Source organism: Rhineura floridana, chromosome 10 (assembly GCF_030035675.1).
Source record: "Rhineura floridana isolate rRhiFlo1 chromosome 10, rRhiFlo1.hap2, whole genome shotgun sequence".
In the NCBI taxonomy this organism is placed as follows: Eukaryota; Metazoa; Chordata; class Lepidosauria; order Squamata; family Rhineuridae; genus Rhineura; species Rhineura floridana.
Window position 1 is genome coordinate 21,324,172 of NC_084489.1, and position 20,281 is coordinate 21,344,452.

The 20,281-nt window shown below is 45.0% G+C and overlaps 1 protein-coding gene across 2 annotated transcripts in view; it reads left to right on the forward strand.

Annotated features, from left to right (window-relative positions):
• The window catches only part of LIMD1 (LIM domain containing 1), a 64,238-nt gene that overhangs the window by 18,786 nt on the left and 25,171 nt on the right, over positions 1 to 20,281 (forward strand). For both annotated transcript variants that reach the window (XM_061586852.1, XM_061586850.1), the window contains exon 3: positions 15,451 to 15,552. In XM_061586852.1, coding sequence (XP_061442836.1) covers positions 15,451 to 15,552 — 102 coding nt within the window. The remainder of the gene's footprint in view (positions 1 to 15,450; positions 15,553 to 20,281) is intronic.

Genomic DNA, 20,281 nt, shown 5'->3' on the forward strand with positions numbered 1-20,281 from the left:
TCGGGTTTACCAATGCATGGACTACAGTGGTCAGGCTATCCCTGTCCAGGAACAGGTGCAGTTGGCGAACCAGACAAAGCTGGTAAAAAGTACATCTAGCCACAGAGGACACTTGAACCTCTAATGACAGACATGTATCCAGGAGTACCCCCAAGCTACACACCTACTCCTTCAGAGGGAGTGTGACCCTGTTCAGAACGTAACTTTTCTATCTCCTAGACACGGGAACTACCCACCCAAAGACCCTCCATCTTCCCAGGATTCAAGTGCAGTTCATTGGCCTTTGTCCAGTCCACCACTGCAGTCAGGCACCAATCTAAGTTTTCACAGCCTTTCCTGATTCTGCATACTGGTGACACTGTGCTCCAGAACTCCTAATGACCACTCCCAATGGCTTCATATAGATGTTAAATAGCACTGGTGAAAGCATAGTGGAACCCCATAGTTCAAGTGCCAGGGGACCAAGAAGTATTCACCCAATTCTGCTTTCTGAACGTAGCTTTGTAGGTAAGAATGGAACCACCGTAATACAGGGTCCCTGATACCCATACCACTCAAAAGCTGCTGAGAGATCTAGCAGAAGTAACAAGAGTTGCACTCCCCCATCTCTTGCAATAAAGGTCATCCATCAGGATGACCAATCTAATTCAGCTCTGAAATCAGGTCCAACCCCAGATTGTAGTACATCTCAGTAATCGGTCTCATCCAGGAATGCCTGCAGTTGCTCCACAACCACCTTCACCACCTTTGCCCAGAAAGGGGTGTTGGCAATTGGTCTATAGTTATTACACTCCATTGGGTCCAGAGTGGGCTTTTAAGAAGTAGAATAGTAGGCAGCACCCCATCACGCAGATATGCACTTACCGTGCCCAAGACCCACTCAGTCACCCCACTCTAGCTAGCTTTAATAAGTTAGGAAGGACAAATATCCAATGAGTAGGTGGTTGAGAAACTGCAAGCAACCTTCGTTGGTACCTTGACCATACTTGCTCTATTGTCTTTTTGTGTTCAAATGTCATTCTTTCATGTTCATTTAAGTGAATTTAGCAAATTTGAGAAAAGCTTCAGTCCTGAGAATACTTACTGTAAAACTTGGAGGACATATTTCCAGTTTTTAGAATCTTGGTTTTTATTTTTATTTTATAAATAGTTTTTTAAAGTGATTTTGAATAGTCTATCCAGGGCTGTGGAGTCGGTACACCAAACCTTTGACTCCTCTATTTTTCTACTGTCCGACTCCGACTTCACCCAAAATTGCTTCCGACTCCACGACTCCAACTCCACAGCCCTGGAAAGGGCTGTATATGTCTTTTTAAATTGGAAGCTCTCATAGGAGCATTTTTATCGCTGCCTGAATATGCGCTGATCTTGGCATCACAGCATTTGTCTTCATCTGGGTCCTGTGTCATACACTGACACACAAAATGTTTTCCATCCTGAGTTATGGTGAAATGCTCAAATACAGCTGACTTCATGGGAAGCTTCTTTGACATTGTGAATTTATATATATTTTAAATTGTCAATCAAAATTTATTTTGCTGTCGTAGTTGGTACATTTCTACCGACTCCGACTCCACCCAGAATTGCTTCCAACTCCACAGCCCTGAGTCTATCACCTAGTACTCTTGTTCCGGGCAGTTTAAACTAATCTTTTTTGGCTTTCTTGTTAGGTTATGGGTTTTAACCTCATTGTAGCTTGGCACTGCTTGTGTAACAACTTTCAAGCAGAATTTTGGCCGGATGAATAACAGTTCTTCAGCTATAATCAAAATCTGTGGTCATGTTAAGAAATTGATACCTGTTTTTCAGCTATAGTGCAGGTTATACCATATACACTTTCAAATCATATCCCCAATTGTGTATCCTTTAATTCTGCAGAGATTAACTGTGCAATCCTATGCATGTTAACTTGGAAATAAGTTCCACTATGTTCAATAGAGGTGACTCCCTAATGCATTTAGGATTGCAGTCTAACAAATGTAAGAATCCTTGGACCGTATTAACATGCTTTCACTACTCAGGCTGAACAGTTGCTAATACTATATTACTCAAATAGCAAAATGTACCAATGGCAAACTGTTTTGCCAGTTATAACTTTTTTAAGGTTTGTGACAGATCATGTATATTTTTGTCTCAGGCATTTTCTCTGGATAATTGGGTAGGTTTTGTTCTTTGAATCTTGACAGTATCATCCCAGCCTTTTGTCTGAAACCACCACCACCACTGCTTCTGCATTCAAGAAAATTCAAGTAAAATTCCCTTTTTGGTTGTTAACTTCATAAACTTGTGACACCAATCTTGTGACTTCATTATATTGTGTTGCTTTGATAATAGCAGTAGGCATTTTTTCCCAACTGGGAGTAGTATTCAAAACCTATTCTGCTTTATTTCCATTATCAAAATAAGTTTGTTTACTGATAAAATGGCAGAGTGTTTTGACAAAGCCATATGCAGTTAGTGGAGTTGCAAAATATATTATGTGGTTTTACTTTGTCACTAGCACTTAGGGTGGGGACAGATGTAGAGATGAATGGATCAGTTTATTTCCAGCCTGTGACAATTTTGCCTGTGTTAATTCATAATTCTGTCATATTTCTCATTTATCTGCAATTTTAAAAAGTCCACAAAAATTTGTATTTAAAGATGTGTTTTATATGCATTTATAAACATATTTATCTCCATGTATTCATTTCTAAACATATTTTATCCTAAAATACATATTTTAAAATGCGTTTGGGTACTTTGAGCTGAGAACTATATCATAAAACTCTGAGGAATATGAAATCTAAAGGATAACTACATTCCAATATGCATATTAGTCAGGGAGGTGTGGATCAGATCACTGCTTTGAAATACACAGAAATTAAATTCCTCAAGCATATTTAGTCAGCAGCAATTGTTGGTGTTGTACCAAATTGTACTGTACATGGTGCTGTAAACATCTAAAAATAAACTAGTCCTGCCTGCAGGCTTACAGTCTAATCAAAGACAAGCCACATTAAGAATAAAAGGATACATAGATAAAAGAAAAGTCAATCCAAGGAAAAGCCAAAGTGAAAATGTGTCAAACGAGGCACTGGAATGTAGGAAAGTCACATGTTGGGTGAGAGGGAATTCCAGGGAGAGGCAATGAACAAAGAAATGCAATTAGAGAATAGAGTGGGTCAAATTCTCTTACCCTAAATCGTAACTTCTGAGAAGCAGCATATAGAGAATGAAAAGAAGAAAATATATAGGAGCAAGACATGAAACAACGAGGTTAAAGTGAAGATCACTAGATTGAGGAAATCACTGAAGAGAGAGCAATTTAATATGATTTGAAAGGCAAGTGCCAAGTACCAGAGAGATGGCAGAACGTGAGACAGAGTAGAAATTGTTGTATAGCGCCCAGAGAGCTTCGGCTATGGGGCGGTATACAAATGCAATAAATAAATAAAGCCATTAAGGGTTCATGCAACAAATAGAAAGGAAAAAGCACAAAACGTTTTGTTAGGATCCATAAGAAAGAAAAGTAAAATCTAGACATCAAATGTCAGGACTTTGCAAGACCCTGTGCATATGGAAGAAAGGAAGGAGAAGGGATTCTGAGCTTGAGGAGATCAAACAAACATTATTAAGAGTAAGATCAAGTAAAGTTGAGGAGAAAAAATCACAAGTTCCATTTTGGCAAAATTTCAGAAAACAAGCATTCATCCAGTAGCAGAGAAAGGAAAGAGATTGGTCAAGAGAAGAAGAAAGATGAACAGTAGAGTTGTAAAGCATCAGTATAATTAATCTTGAAGTGTTTATTGCTCTTGAAGGCCAATTTGAATGCATCACCGTTTTAGACATAATCCTAATGTTTAATATTCTGGTTCTAAGATAATGGCTATTTACAGGTATCATGGTAAACCATGGTTTATCCACATGATGGCCATGGTCCTAGCTTCCTTCCTGGGCTCATGTGCTCCACCTTCCTTTGGTGTGGTCATGAGATTGAAAGCTTCTATTTCTGTTTTAGAATAACAAGTTTATAGTGTGTTCTCATAACCCTAATAAGCTCATTTTAACTATGGTTTGATTAAAACAAGCCAGCTTCATAAACCATGGCTTGACGTTGGCTTCTTTCAGTCAAATCATAGTTCAGATTAGCCAATTTGTTGGGTTCAGAACACTGAACAAGCTGTGGCTAATCAAAAACAGAAGTGGAAGCTTCTGAACACCAACTCTTGTCTGTGCCAGATGATGCTAGGGGAGGGGAGCCCAGGGAGAGAAGGCTAGGCTCATTTCTATAATGATAAACTATGGTTTATCTTGATGTTTCAAAAAAGCCAAAATCAAGTTTCCAGTGATCTTTCTTATTCTACTCCATGGAGTATTAGACAGACACTTTTACTCCTCCTCTGCCTCTCTTGCTCACCCTTTGCTTCATTCCAAGCCAGTGTTTGAATAAACCATATCTAGTTTGTTGGATGGTTTGTGTATGTAGTTATTTGTAGAATTAAGGCTCTCATCTCCTTGGTACACAGAGCTGCTGTTTTTCTTTGGTTGCAGAGCATAATATTGCTTCCTGTAAAATATATATTAATTAGACTCCTGTAATGTAAAGCCATGTTGCTCCTAATTGGAAGTGGTTCTTTTAGACCCTATTTCAAGTAACATGATGAATCTGTATATTTCACAAGGTTTGGACCATACATAAGAGCAGATTTCCTGCATGCCAGACTAGTCCTGAGATTGCAGGGCATGGCTTCCTCCTCAAATCTTGGTTGCCCTTCTTTACTTGGCTGATCAACATAATGGTGAAGCGACTAGTTTTTCTACTCCTTACTGGAGAAATTAGAAAAGTATCTAGTGTATCATTTGGTAAATAGAATATGCAGCTGTATTCTGCCTGTCACGTAAACTAAGATTAACTCCGTTTAATTTGAAAACTCTTCGGTAACATAATATGCAGCTACTAGCATATTGAAAGTCCTGCTGCAAGCACCCCCAGCTTGGGTAATTCTCAGAAATGGATTGATGATAATTTGGTATAGGTATCTAGTGGAAATTCTGAGCCATAATGAAGGGCCAGTGAAGACTGGCTTATTACTTTCCTTCCCAAACAGACATACTTGATTTAAGCATCCTTATCAAACAAAGAACTTTCATATTGTATTAGTAGTTCCATTGAGTCTGTTCCTAGTATAAAATGCAGAAAGGAGAGAAACTAGTGCAATTGCAAAGTAAAAGTAGTGTGCAGCTCTTAGCACAGGAGTAGAATTCAGTATGATTATTTTGGGTGGAAGGAAAATAAAGTGAATATATCTTGTGACTGTGATCTTACATATGAATGCTAGACCTGTGTCATTGTAGTAAATGGTCCAGAGAATCGGGTCCATCCTAATTCCCTTCATTGTCATTGTCAGGGAACAACTGTTCTTCCAAATGGAAATAATTGTAGAAAAGCAGTTTGGCATGGGATACTGAGTCATACTGAAACTTCATTTTAAGAAATTGTCTGGGAAAGGGAAGGGCTATAGATTTGGTACTCTTCCCAGTAGCTGATTTATTGAGAAATATCTAGTGGTGGGAGAAGTAAATTATGACTTAACTGATACTCTAGATGAATCTTATTGCTGCTCCCTAGATTATAATTTCAAGTCTTGGGATGTTCTCGCAAGTCACTTGTGAGAAAGATGAAGAAGCAGAGGAGCCCTAGGCCTTCTTTGATACCCACATCTGTCTTTGGAGAAGTCAAGTATGTATAGTAATCTTCCTGCATTTTGATTTGGAAGAGTATTTATAATAAAAACCCTTGGAAGCAGCTCTTTTTTTTTTTACTGATTAGATTAATCAAAATGTGCATGATGAAATCTGAATAGGGGATGCTGTTTCTCTTATGGCTATTTCGTGCATTACATTGCAACACACTAGTTGTTTGTGCTGAACACACTCAACAAAGCCACAGTCAATCCCTGTTCTCTGGATGATGCACATATTTCCTAAAACCTGTTCCACATTCACAGTTGTAGGTGAACACTTACATATTAATTAATTAATTAAATTTATATCCTGCCCTTCCTCTCAGAAGGAGCCCAGACACATGTTCGTGTATGCATGTACATGCAACAACTCTTGGGGGGGGGGGGAAATCAGTTTTGTAGGGTAAGTACAGCTTGAAATTCTTTGTTGCTGCTGTTGTAATGTGCATAAAATTGTCCAAATAAAGGAGCATTTTCTGTGACTTGTACAGAGCTATATGGAACAAAGTAAACAAAGTGCAGGGGGGGGACATGGGGAGCAGATATTGGCGCTTTATATTCGTAAAGGTGTCAGTAACTTCTACTATAGTGTCTGGACTCACTGTTAAGGGTGTTTTCTATAATTACATTTGCCTTTTTGTGCAATTAATGAAAGAGGAAAATCACAATAAAATATGCTGTTAGGGACAGCAAACTTATAAGGGACTGTCAGCATCACACTGGATTTCAACAAATCTTGTTCAGAGAAGCAGATTTTATACAACTGTAAAACGGAAGGCAGATGCCTTCCTTGATAAGTTGTGCAGCACGACACTGTGCACGATGGCAATCCTATGCACATGTAGCTGGGAATCCCGTTCCGCGCCCGGTACATGCCGGGCAAAGGGGCGAGTTTGCGGCCGCAGCCGAAGCCCAGGCCACCATCGTGAGGGATGTGTGTGTGCACGCAGCGCGCTGGCGCGCCTGCGTGACACACAATAGGAGCTGGGGCTGCTGAAGGCCATTTAAGGCCGCTCCGCCAGCCTCCCGCCCTCCTTTGAATTTTGGCGGCAAGGCTTTTGGCACGGCAAGGCCTGTGGCGCGGTGAGGCCTTGCAGCGTCTGCAACAGCGGCGACGCTTCCAGCTTGGCAGCCTTGCAATGGCGAGGCTTCGGCCGAGAGAGGCCTTACAACGGCGGCGGGGCTTCTGGCCATGGGAGGCGTAATGGCGGCGGCGGCGAGGCCTTCTAAGGGCATGTGTGGGGCATTCAACGCACGTGGAGCTCTCCGGCGCGCGTGGCTTCGCTTGCCTTGTCTTGGGCGGTGTTGAGGCGGTGAGCCCTTGGCCTGGGGAGGCTCTACAGCGACGGCAGCGAGGCCTTATGGCGGCAGTGGCGAGGCCCTCCCGTAGTGGGAACAGCATCGGCAGTGGCGCTGCTGGCCAGGGAGGCCTTCTGGAGGTATCGAGGCTCGCGGTGGCAGATCCAAGGCATTACGGGCAGCTCAAGAGCACATGCGAGGCGGCCTTTGGCTGTGTTCTTTCCTCGAGGGTTCCTCAAGGGGATCCCCGTGGGGGTGGGTGGGAAAGATCATCAGCCCCTCACCTCACCACATAGTAGGGGAATTGGGTGCAGGGCACCAGCTCCATCACACCCCCTATTTGGTCACTTGGTGGCCCAGGAGGCCTGCATTGTCTGGCGCTGGACAAGGGAGCCAGTGGGTCGGTGACTGGGGTGTGCAGGATGACAAGAGGACACAGTCTGGCCGGGCTGTGAAGGTGCTGGGCCCCCCTTTAGTGCTTCCTCACACTTACCACCTTTCTTTTCTGAAGGACGCACGCCCCTTGCTTCTGCAATGGGGCATAGGCTGGGGGGGGGATTAGCAGAAGGGAATAGACCCAGCTACACGCTCAATCTCAGGATGCCACCCAAAAAAGGCGAAGTGGGCCGAAAGGGAAGGGTAGGGCCCCCAGTGTGGAGGGTAGATGCCCACCCCCAGCTGTGGTGGAGTGGAACATAGCCAATGCACTTCATATGTTTTATTGCTAGGATTATTCTACCATTTACAGGGATCTCGATCCCTGGAGATGAAGGATTGTAGCTCAGTAACAGAACACTTGCTTTGCATGCTGAGGGTCCTCAGGTTCAGCCCTCAGCACCGCCAGTTAGGGCCAGGAGATACTTCTATGGGGGTCCCCTCACCCACTACAGAAAGTGAAATAGGAATAGACTCCTTTTCTTCATACTGAAGTGTATTTTTAGTTTAAACCGAATGTTCCTTTTCATTTACCAATTACATAGAGAGGCAACTGGACAGCCATGTGTGGGGATGCTTTTATTAAGGGATGTACTGAAAAGGTCATTCCACTTCCACACTGTCTTTGCAAACCAGGAAAGTTTGGAGAGGGGGTTAGTCAATTAGGGAGAACTTAGGATGAGAGGGGCAAAATTTGCCTGTACCTTAGAAAGAGGCTCTGTTACAACGTGGCAATATTCTAAGATATATTCTAAAAGATAATGGGGTGTTTCGTCCCAGAGCATTTGGGGAGAGACATATGGTGGCCATCAGTTGGAGGCCATTTGGATTGGAACAATGCAATGTGATTACGAAGAGCAGAGGCTTTTTGGGGGGGCAGGTGGCAGCTGGAGACAGAAAGGAGGCTGCAGGGGCCAATAGGGATCCCAGTTAGTGCTGCAACCTCACCTCCAAAACTACCTCAACTCCGCAAATGCAAAGGGAGCTCATCCCCTCTTTTCACTGTCAAGCTTCCCCTCCCCAAATACTTTCTTCAAAACCCAGGTAAAAATATACAAACCTTTCCATTAGTTAAGTCCTATAAACCTCAGTCCAGTCCAGAGACCCATTTAACCTGTGATATTCTGAGTAAACATATTTAGGATTCTGCTGTATGGGTGCAATCATGTGCACCCTTCCGTGGGGAAGAAGTAACAATACACTCGGTGGGATTTTCTCATAAGTAAGTATGCATAGAATTGGTCCAAGTCTTTTTCTCTGAGTAAATTATTCTCTGAGTAAACATAATGGAATTCTTTTCAGTGATCATGTACAGGCTGCACATATGCTTGCATCTTCTCTTTAGCTAGTTTGCAAACTGGCTGTAGATAAGGTGGCCACCTTTTTACATGCCACTAGTCCTGTGTTTTTAAGAGTCATTTGATCTGCAGACATTAGAAGATGACATTGCTCAACTCCATGCCATCTAATAACTGCTGAATATGAACCCGCAATTAAAGTCACAACAACAAGCCAGAAGGATAGCAGAGGCTGCTCAAGGAAAGTGTCCCTTTCCAGCTAAGCTCGAGGTGCTACGGACCTTGCTGGCAGACTGCCCAGTTTATGGGGAGACTCATTTATGATGCGGTTTTCTTTATTAGGCTTTTTTTTTTCTTTTTCTGGATCCTATATGGTGGCCCCCAGCTTTCCCTTATGGCCGGCAATCTTAAATCAGTCTTAGGTACAGACGCACTGGTCCAGGGGATGATTGATAAAGACATACAGTTGGGCAGGGTTATTGGCCCCTTCCCATCATCCCCTACGTCTGCTCTCACAATGCCCCCCCATAGTGCCCAATGTGGCAGTGGGCGGAGTCTACCTGATTCATCATCCGTCATACAAGTGGGGTCAGTCAGTAATGGCTTCATACCAGATAGACTATGCACAGTGCACTACGCTGCATTCAATATGGTGCGCGCCTGTGGCAGAGGTGCCTTATGGGCAAGGGTGGCAGCTAATCTGCCTGCATTGCCGGATGTTGAGTTTTGCCTTTTAGGTCGACTATGCAGCAGAACATTACCTATGGGCTGCTGTATTCTTGTATGGAGCACTTCAGCTCCTTCTTGGAAGGGACAGTCAGGAGACGAGAGGGCTCAGAAGCAGTGGGGCACTATGTTCATGATTTACGGTTCACGGGTAGGGCAGACTTTGGGTGCATGTTAGCACCTGATGGCACCGTTTATGGCGTGGCTATGAACTGGGGGGTTCCTTTGGCAGCTGGGAAAATGGAGGATCCTGCCCTAGGGTTCACCTTCCAGGGTATTAAGATTGTCTCTTGGACCCAGGGCTGCAGGCTGCCCGAGAAAAGCGCTTGAACTGTTGCAGATCAAGATCCTGGAGTTTTCAGGGGCTGGGAAAGTGTTTGCTTTCTGCCCTTCAAGTGTTGGGGGCCTTCGACGGTGGGGTTTATGGTGCCATAACAGGGATGTCACAGCCTTACCACAGCTTCAGGGTTTGTTTTGTTTTTGTTTTTTGGCTGCCTTATGCGCCAACCTGAGGCATGCCCCCCCCCCTTCCGACAGTGTGTCAATGGTGTTTTTAGTTAGAGGAGGGAACGACTCTGGGGGGGAGAACTGCTAGTCCCATACCACACACTGGGAGATGGGGGAGGGGAGTCAGATATGGCCATATGCCTATCTGTTGCCCCAGCATGCTCACCAGCTATCAGAGGGCAGGAGGGGATTTCTGGGAGTTAGGGGCCGGCAGGGGCTATGCAAAGTGTGGCCTATTCCTATGAATCACACACAGGAATTCATCATGGATGGTAGGAGTAAAGCCCGTCCGTCAGAGTGTTGCAAGGTAGGCTGGCAGGGGGCCTTTGGGACCATTCAGATGGCTTGGGATATGTCATGTGCTGGCCGGCTGGCCCATGCACACCACCGTACCCCTTATCCTCATCCTCCGTGTTCACCTGACCCACCAGGGATTGTTGTTCAGGGAGGTGCCCTGTGACAAGCAGTTGCGGGCAGCGGCCCTCACACTTAATTTTGGAGCCTTCCGGATGGAGGGTGGGAGTGTTTGGGTCCAGGTCAGACTTCCCTACGAGCCATCCTGCTGTCCAAAGTTTGTTTCCAGGCAGACCAGGGGCACAAGAGGCACACCATTATTCTATCCTGCCCCGGGACTGGACACTTGTCCCGTGAGGGCATCACAGTGTTTTTTGGCCTGTAACTACAGGCCCGGTTGCCTGATACTCAGGGGGAGGGATCTTCCCTCATAAAGTTTCGGCCTAGCGTCGCAGAGCCTGGGAGCAGACACATGGGGTTTTGAGGGACATGCTCCTATGGAATTGGGGCTGCATACCCGGCAGGGAAATTGCCTACCTGGGCAATTGGTTTGGTATATGCAGGTGTAGGCCGTCGGAAGGTGGAATTATGGGGCACCTGGAGTGCATTCACCCCTGGGCCAAGTCTTAAGGTCCAGGACCCAACTGTTCATGATTGTTTCTGTTTTTGGCAGGTTGCTGGACGGGGATGGAGCAGATGCGCAGCCTACTCTGCAGCCATGGCATGATCTCATAGGCTGGCCTTGGGGCCGCAAATGCACATTGGTTCACGGCTGGCCCTCTGATGGTGGGCCACGGATTGGTGGCTGGGTCAACAGAGTATGCACTGGGATGGTCTCCTACCCATGTTGTTCCAGCAGGGTTGAGTGCGGAAGGTCCCGCAGGTGGTGGTCATTCCCCTGGGTGGGAATGACCTTGGTTACTCAAGGGCAAGGCCCTCAGTGGCAGGCATGTGAGGACATGCGGTTGAGGCCACGATAGCCTCTGGTTGTCTGCCGTGGTCAGACATGGAGAGCAAGGCCCTCAGTGGCAGGCATGTGAGGACATGCAGTTGAGGCTACGATAGCCTCTGGTCATCTGCTGGAGGGCAAGGCCCTCAGTGGCAGGCACGTGAGGACATGCAGTTTGTGAGGCAACGATGGCATCTTCTTGACGGACCTGCAGAGGGGTCTGCACAGGATTCTTATCGGGTGTGGGGTAAAGGGAGACTAAGCAGAGGCTTGTCCCCCTTTTGTGGCAAGGAAGTGCGGGGGAAAGGTTAAAAGGGAAAGGGCAGCTAGGTGACACCTTTAGGCACCTTTGGGGGTGATTAGCAGTCCGGGGGCCTGCAGCTCAGGGCTGTACGGCCCGGGGGCAGAACACGGGCTCCCTTTGGGGCCAACATGCCTCATCTGCTCGGAGTTTCAGGGCTCCGGGGGGTGGTGATGCGGGTTGGACCCCTTACACATCTTCAGGGTGTGGCCTGAGCTGGGGTCTGGCACAGGGCAGCCCCGGGCTCAGGCAAGGGTTTGGTTGCCCTATGGCTGCAAGCAGGCTTTGCCTGGATCATCAGAATGCTCCCGCACTTGATTTCCCCTCTGCAGGTTCATTATTATAATTGATTCCGTTTAATAAAGTGGCCCATGATTTAACCCAATGAATGGTGTTTGTGTTTTATTTCGGCAATAGGCCGCAATAACCCTGCTAAACAAAGTGGGACTTACTTCTGTGTAACCATGCATAGAATTGCGCTGTTACTGTTCATGTGTATGACCTTTTACAATGTAAAGTTTTCATAGCAAATCCAGTATCAGCACTGGAAATCTTGCACCTTGATTATTTTAGCCAAGCTTCTGGTTACAAAGTAGTCAGAACTGATTAATGTCAGTTTCTGTCGCTGCACAAACCAGTCCAGAAAGGAAACATATCTCCCTCACTACATAAACTCAGGTATTAGCCCCAGTAGCAGCCAATGTACAGGGGCAAAGCCCCAGAATCACCTTTCCAACAGCAGAATCACTAAGCTTACTTGACGGGGCTGGGGTGGAGCAGGTGGCAACAAGGTGGAGGATCTATGGATGTATCTGTAGAACCAAACTGGTGTTCTTGCCAGCATGTCCATGTAACTCCAACTTTGCTGCCACCCTTCCCCACCCTACCCAGGTCTTGTTCCCACTAGATTCCTTAAGGAGGCGAGAGAGTCCCCAGCAGAAACACAAGTGAGGGCAGTACCCAGGGTCAGTCTGAAGTCTGAGACCAGAGTCTACCTTAAAACAAAGGGGGTCAGTCAAAAATTAGGGTCAGAAGCCAAGCAATCTGTAAGCAACACAGGTAAGGGGCACGGCAAAGACAGGTCTGGAGTCCACCGGTAATGTTTAGACAGGGCAGGGTTTAGAGCTGGTGTGTAGACATTGTTTCAGCAGCCCTTCCAGCCTAGCACTGGGGTTTTTATGTTGGATCTGCTTAGCCACACCCCAAACCTCACCCTGTTCCCATTGATCACCTGCAGCCAGACCTTTACTCCCAAGGAGTCCTTTACATCTGAGAAATGAGTCTATAGTTAGGCACCCCTCCGGATGGGCCAGGTCTCCATCTGACATTAGAGGTGATGCCTCTCCCTTGGGCTGTTCACTCTTGATGTCAGAGGCTGAACTTGCCCCGGGTACAGGCGGCCCATCCTGGGTCTCATCACAGGATCCTGGCCCCTCACCCTGAGATTGAGCCTGAGCCAGGGGTCCAAGACCAGAGCCTCCTGGTCTTCCTCTTATGAGGGCTCATGTGATGAGGACAGTGAGTCTACCTCACCACACCAGCCGCTACTCATCAACCCTCATACACACATTAGTTCTTGGACTAAAAAATGGAGTAAGCTTTCTCACAAGCATGATATACTCAAGATTATAATCAGAGAGTTTCTTAGTAATCTTGTTTGTATTGTTTTGCGTGTTCTCACTGTTGTTGCCTACATTCGTATTGGTTTTTTATTGCTTAGTATTTTATTACTTTTATTTCTTATATTGTATTTCATTGCATTACGATTTGCATTCCATCTAGCACAGCACATTACAATTGCTACAAAAGGCAGAAAAATCATTAAGTAGTCCAAAATAAAATTCCATGGGGTTAGATGGGAGCAGCCACCAAACGCACAGTGACTATTCATATTTCTCATCCTATTGCTAGGCTCAAACAGTTCTAAGGAGGCATGTTAAACATTTAAAGTATACATTATTAAGTATTTGCTAAAATAATATTTGTCAAATACTTGGCCAGAAAAACATCTGAGGGAGGAACCAGATGCAGTACTGAGAGACCCTTGATGAGATCTCTGTGTTTCTGAAAGGTTTAATAGTATTTGTCAGTGTGGAGCCTGAGGGGCATTGGGGGAATCTCATGAGGGGAGATGTACACTTCGTGGGTGGGAAATATGCACTTAATCCTGCCCCCAATTTTCCCCGCAGCTGCTATTTGCTCCATGGGACAAGCATCCATATACTGATCTGATCCCAGTTGGATCCCCTTTCCTCTCCTTCTCACTATCTGCTATTAACTTTTAAGACAGAATAGTTTGTAAATTATGCTGAGAGTTGTTAGGAGACCTCTATTCCCCTCACAGAGCTACGGTTCCCTGGGAAGAGGTGACTGTTAAATCTCTCTGAGAACTGTAGCTCTATGTGGGCAATAGGGGTCTCCTGACAATTCTTAGAACTCTAACAAACAACAGTTCCCAGGATTCTTTGGGGGAAGTCATGACTGGTTAAGGTGACTTAATAGTGCTTTAAATAGTGTAGATGTGGCCCCAGTCAGAAAGATCTTGATGTCATTATTATATATTATAAATACGTAGTCTTGGAAGCAAGACTCAGCACTTTTATTCAGGGCAAAACACCACTGATGCTTTTAGAATAGAAAGGGCTGTAGCACCTTTCACAGACTAAAACAAAACCACACTTCTATAATTCCCCTTTCCTCCACACCTTTTAGCTGCAGAATATTGAACTTAAACTGATGGTGCAAATATTGCTGAACACATCGGGTGAGTGTTAAAAATGACATTGACTGTGAATGGTTAACATCTCACCTTTTTGAGCACATTGCAACTGCAAAAGATCTGTAAGGAAAACTTCACTGGCCGCAAACTAACATAAATATTTAGGTTATTTTTTTATTATTATTGTGCAACACCACAGATTCCAGTGGTTGTTGCAAAAGCAGTCCCCACAACTGTTTCATCTCTTTACACTGTTAACTAAGGAAATATCTACAAAGCTTTTTACCACTTACATTATTTTGCATTTTATTTTGTCCATAGGTATCCAAAGACATCCCTCTTAATGTTAACTAACAACTAAGTATAAGATCCTGTTAAACTTTCCTTGAGGTCTTACAATTTCTGCCTTTGACCATATTCTCTCTGCTTTACTCCTGGTGACTAAAGTGCGGTGATGTTATAGTGGCCCTGACCTGGCAGATTTGGAAGACATTGGCTTACCTGTTGTGATATCAGAGTAAGTTACCTTTGGCCTAGAGCAGTTTGGCAGGCCTTTCAAGACCTTAGAAATTGAATTCTGAGGACTGTGATCAAGCCACATAAAATCAAGCCCTAGCACTCCATGGGTTTTCAGACTATCCCTTTCTCATTTAACTTGTTTGGAGTTTTAGCTGAAGAGAGGTAAGACATGTCATACTTATTTATACATGAAAACGAGAGAGTTGAATGCTAAACTAACGAAACGCTTCCAAAGGTAGCCTTGAAATGAGGATGGTTTATAGCCATATGATTTTGAAGGAAGAAAAATCCCTTTCTTGTTGAGTAACTTTAATCTTTTGACAGTTGGCAAATAAATAAATCTGTGCAACATTCTACCTGTTCATATCAAGTTACATAAGAGAGTATTTTTATCTATGAGCACAACTAGGGTAAATGGATTATAAAAACGTACAGAACGTGCTTCAGATAAGCAAAACAATTTTAGCTCATAAAAATGTGTTTGTTCCCATCTATCTGCTTTTACTAAACTGTACCCCCTTATGCTTTTTATGTTGAACCTCCTTCATAGCAAATTTGGTTTCTAAACCAAATCATAATACACCTGTGTGTCCTGGATGTATTCTTTCTTCTCTGCTTGAATTATTACTTGTATTGTGGAAACTTTTTCTGACCTGTCTTTTTGTGTGTGTTTTTAGGAACCTGTGTGAAGTGCAGTAAAGGTGTATATGGTGCAAACCAGGCTTGCCAGGCAATGGGGAATCTCTACCATGATGGATGCTTTACCTGTGGAGCATGTAGTAAGTATCAACATATAAAGGAAAAGATTCTTGGCTTAGAGGCTAAATGAGATTTGCAGAAAACACGTTTCTTGCCTTAGAAGAAATAGACACAAACCTGGTGTCAAAGGCCTGCTGGAGCTCACACACTCATGGGCTCACCACTAACTAGAGCCTCGTACATTGCTGCCTTAACTCTTTGTAGATTTTTTTCCTTTTGTGTATGCACTGCAACAGCTATGTGAGGGTGGGGAAGTGGAAGTGGAAGTGGATTGGACTGTGAAAAACCAACCCAAATTGTGTTGGCATTTTGACAAATTTGTAGGGCAATCCAAAATCTTAGAGAGGAGGTCAGGTGTCCTGCTCCCCTGGTGCGTTCACTATAGGTGCCCAATTTCCCTGCTTTTTAAAGTTTGATAGAAATATCTGTTGGTTGTAGGTACGTTCTTAAACCGCAAGGGTTTTTTGCCTGTTAGTGAATAGATTTATGGTACAGCTGGAAATAGAACCCAAGTGTCCCAATCACATAGTCCTGGTCTCTTTCCATTAGACATCTATTTCACTCATACCTGTGTATATTTACACATGAATGTATATTCAGCAGCAGAAAAGACCACCTGGCTCATTAGTATATATATCTCAGGGTTCTATGCCCCCCTTCCCAAAATAAGGATTTCATTCTTTCTTGTATTTAAGGTTATGATGAATGCTTCAGTGCTTCATGGAATGTGATTTATATAAGTCTCTAAATTTACTCATACTTTACAGACTTATATAAGCATCTATTCAATAATAGTTGAAACTCAAGCTCTTGTCATCTTGCACCTGTTTCAAAGGCTTAATACACAGGTTTTTCAGACTTTCTACTTTCAGGAACCTTTTCATAGCAATCTGTCTACTGCAGAATCTCTGAAAATAGCAAAGGTTTCTGGTGTGGGGTGCTGGTTGGGTCTGTTGAACTCAGGCCAACACCTCATGCAAACTGAATATGTTACAAAGAATACACCTAACTGCGTCATTTGGAGGGGAATGATGTAGCTCAGTGGTAGAGCATCTACTTTGCACACAGAAGGCCCCAGGTTCGGCCTCCAGGTAGGGCTGGGAATATCCCCTGCCTGAAACCCCGGAGAGTCACTGCCGGTAGACAATACAGAGTAGATGGATCAAGGGTGTGACTCGATAGAGGAGCTTCCTGTATTCCTATGAACATCTGTACTGGTGGGCCAGCTGTCTTTCTGAGGAGCTTGTCTGTCATGAGTGATCTTCTCATTTAGGAAACTGCTGTATACCCGGCCAGATGACTTGTCCATTTAGCCCACATTGGCCTTGGCTCCAGAGTCTCCGGCAGAGAGATGCCTTTTCCTGGCTCTTCTACCTTAACTTGAGATACCAAGGATGGAGCCTTGAAACTTTTGCCTGCCGAGCATGTTATCTACCACTGAGCAGTGGGTCTCCCCCATTGAACTTTGGTTAGTGTTCTCTTGAATACAGTTTACAAACCACTGGCTTAATACATCCTGTATTTGTAAGTCTTCAGATGTAAATTGTTATCCTAGGTACAAAAGATGTTAAAGAAAGGGAAACACTATCACTTTTTTAAAAAAAGTATTTTCTTCTTTGACACATCATTTTCCCCATTTCATTCTGAATGAGCTTCTCTTCCATTTTTGACACATTGGCATGAATGGTGCTATCTGATGTGATAGCTTCCCTTTTAAACTTAAACTGCCTCCATATTCCCGTCTTGATTAGACTTCTGTTTAAAAATACTTAAGTAAGTAGGCTTAGCTGTCCACAGTTAGAAATGTTCTAAATTCTACACTATAAATAAGTTATACTTTTAGCAGTAAATCTCATTTATTTCAGTTGTACTTGCCTATAAGAAAGTATGCTTAGGTTTGGTATTTATTTGGGGATTTCTACATTGCATACATAATCGGTATTATTACACGTTAATCCTCTATATGCAAATGGTGCTCTGCTATATTTTGCTACAAGTACACTGGTGTTACACCAGCATTATCCACAGTAGAAATACAAATGATAGATATATAATAATAATAATAAATTTAATTTCTGTGTCGCCTATCTGGCCAAAGGCCACTCTAGGCGATGTACAAAACAGTTAAAACACAATGAGATAAAATACAATAATACAATAAAAAACAGTATGAGAATAATACAGCAGCAACAATATTAAAACAGGGTAGGAGGCATTTCAGTCACAGTAATTAACCCTCCCCAGAGATCCCAAAGGCCTGTTGAAAGAGCCAGGTCTTTAAGGCTTTATGGAATACATTTAGGGAAGAGGCGTGCCGGAGATCTTGTGGGAGGGAGTTCCAGAGAGTGGGGGCCGCCACTGAGAATGCCCTCTCTCTTGTACCCGCCAATCTAGCTGTTTTTGTCGGCGGGATTGAGAGAAGGCCTTGAGTGGCTGATCTTGTCAGGCGGCATAATTGGTGGCGTTGAAGGCGCTCCTTAAGATAAACTGGGCTGAGACCGTATAGGGATTTAAAGGTTAATACCAACACTTTGAATTGGGCCCGGAAAACAACTGGAAGCCAGTGTAGATCGAACAACACTGGTGTGATGTGATCCCGGCGGTGACTATTCGTAAGTAGTCGAGCCGCCGCATTTTGTATAAGTTGTAATTTCCAGACCGTTTTCAAGGGTAACCCCACGTAGAGTGCATTACAGTAGTCCAAACGAGAGGTGACCAGGGCGTGTACTACCAGGGGGAGCTGATGAGCAGGAAGATAGGGTTGCAGCCTTCGTATGAGGTGTAGTTGATACCAGGCTGCCCGGCTCACCGCCGAAATCTGAGCCTCCATGGACAGCCTGGAGTCAAGTACAACCCCAAGGCTGCGGACCTGGTCCTTCAGGGGTAAACTCGCCCTATTGAACTTCAGGTCAACATCTCCCAACCTTCTTTTGTCCCCCCACAAGTAGCACCTCGGTCTTATCGGGGTTCAGCTTCAGCTTGTTCCTTCCCATCCATCCACTCACGGATTCCAGGCACTTGGACAAGGTCTCCACAGCCAAATCTGGTGAAGATTTAAACGAAAGATAGAGCTGAGTGTCATCTGCATATTGGTGACACTGCAGCCCAAATCTCCTGATGAGGTGCTGGAGGTGGTCTCGGCTGTACGGGCGTTGTCCCCAGAATTGTTAGTGCTGGGTGACTTCAACGTGCATGCCGAGACCACTCTCACTGGAGCCTCTCGGGATTTCCTGGAAACCATGGCTTCCTGGGAACTGCACCTTAGTAATATTGGGCCCACCCATGTAGCCGGTCATGCTCTCAACCTTGTGTTTGTCCTGGGAGAGGAGAGAAGTGCTCTGAAGTTGGGAGTGGTTTATTTCACCCCGTGTCATGGTCAGATCACTACCTGGTAAACATAGACTTCTCAATGCCACGCCCCCTCCGCAGGGGAGAAGGACCTATTAGAATGGTCCGTCCCAGACGCCTGATGGATCTGGATGGATTCCTGACTGCGCTAGGGGATTTGGAACCTGCTGAAGGTCGCCCGGTCGAAACCCTGGTGAGGGAGTGGAATGATGGGATCACCAGGGCATTAGACCGGGTGGCTCCGAAACGTCCTCTCCCCCTGAATAGAACTCAGTTAGCACCGTGGTATACACCACGGTTGCGTACTCTGAGACAGGAGGTGAGACGACTAGAACGCCGGTGGCGGAAATCCTGCTCCGAAGATGTCCGGACACAGGTTAGAGCAGCAGTAGCTGCCTACCAAGTGGCAATAAAGGCAGGAAAGAAGGCTTTCTTTGCTGCCTCTATTGCGTCTGCGGAGTGCTGTCCCAGGAGGCTGTTCCAGGTGGTCCGAAGCCTGGTCGGTCCAGTTGCCCAGGAATCCTTGGAACAGTCAAAGGCCTCCTGTGACATATTGGCAAAGCACTTCGCTGATAAAATCGAACACTTACGGAGCTCGATCCCGTGCGCCGTGGATACAGTAAGTGAACCAGAGTTGGCCAGTTTCATGCCGGTAAGTTGGGATCGGTTTCAGCTTCTCCCTTCTGAGGATGTGGACAAGGTGCTTTCGACTGTGAAGCCTACCACTTGCCTAACTGATCCTTGCCCATCGTGGCTCCTTATGAGCTGCAGAGAGAAATTGGGCAAGGGGATTAAAGCGGTGGTAAACGCATCCTTGAAAGAGGGTGTGATGCCATCAGCCTTCAAGGAGGCAATTGTAAAGCCCATCTTGAAGAAGCCCTCCTTGGATCCCCAAGTTTTCAATAACTTTCGCCCAATTTCGAACCTACCATTCTTGGGCAAGGTCATTGAGCGAGTGGTGGCTAATCAGTTGTCGACACACTTGGATGAAATGGATTACTTGGATCCATACCAATCGGGTTTCAGGACTGGTCACGGAACTGAAACAGCCTTGGTCGCTCTGGTAGATGATATGAGGAGGGCATTAGATAGGGGAGAATTCACCTTTCTTGTCCTCCTCGATCTCTCAGCGGCTTTTGATACTGTCGACCACAGTATACTTTTACAGCGCCTGGAGGGATTGGGAATTGGAGGCACTGTATTACAGTGGTTCCGTTCCTTTCTCTCCGATAGGTACCAATAGGTAGCATTGGGGGAGGAGGTTTCAGACCCTTGGCCTCTCAATTGTGTTGTGCCACAGGGCTCTATCCTCTCTCCCATGCTATTTAACATTTATATGAAGCCGCTGGGGACAATCATTAGGAGATTTGGGCTGCAGTGTCACCAATATGCGGATGACAC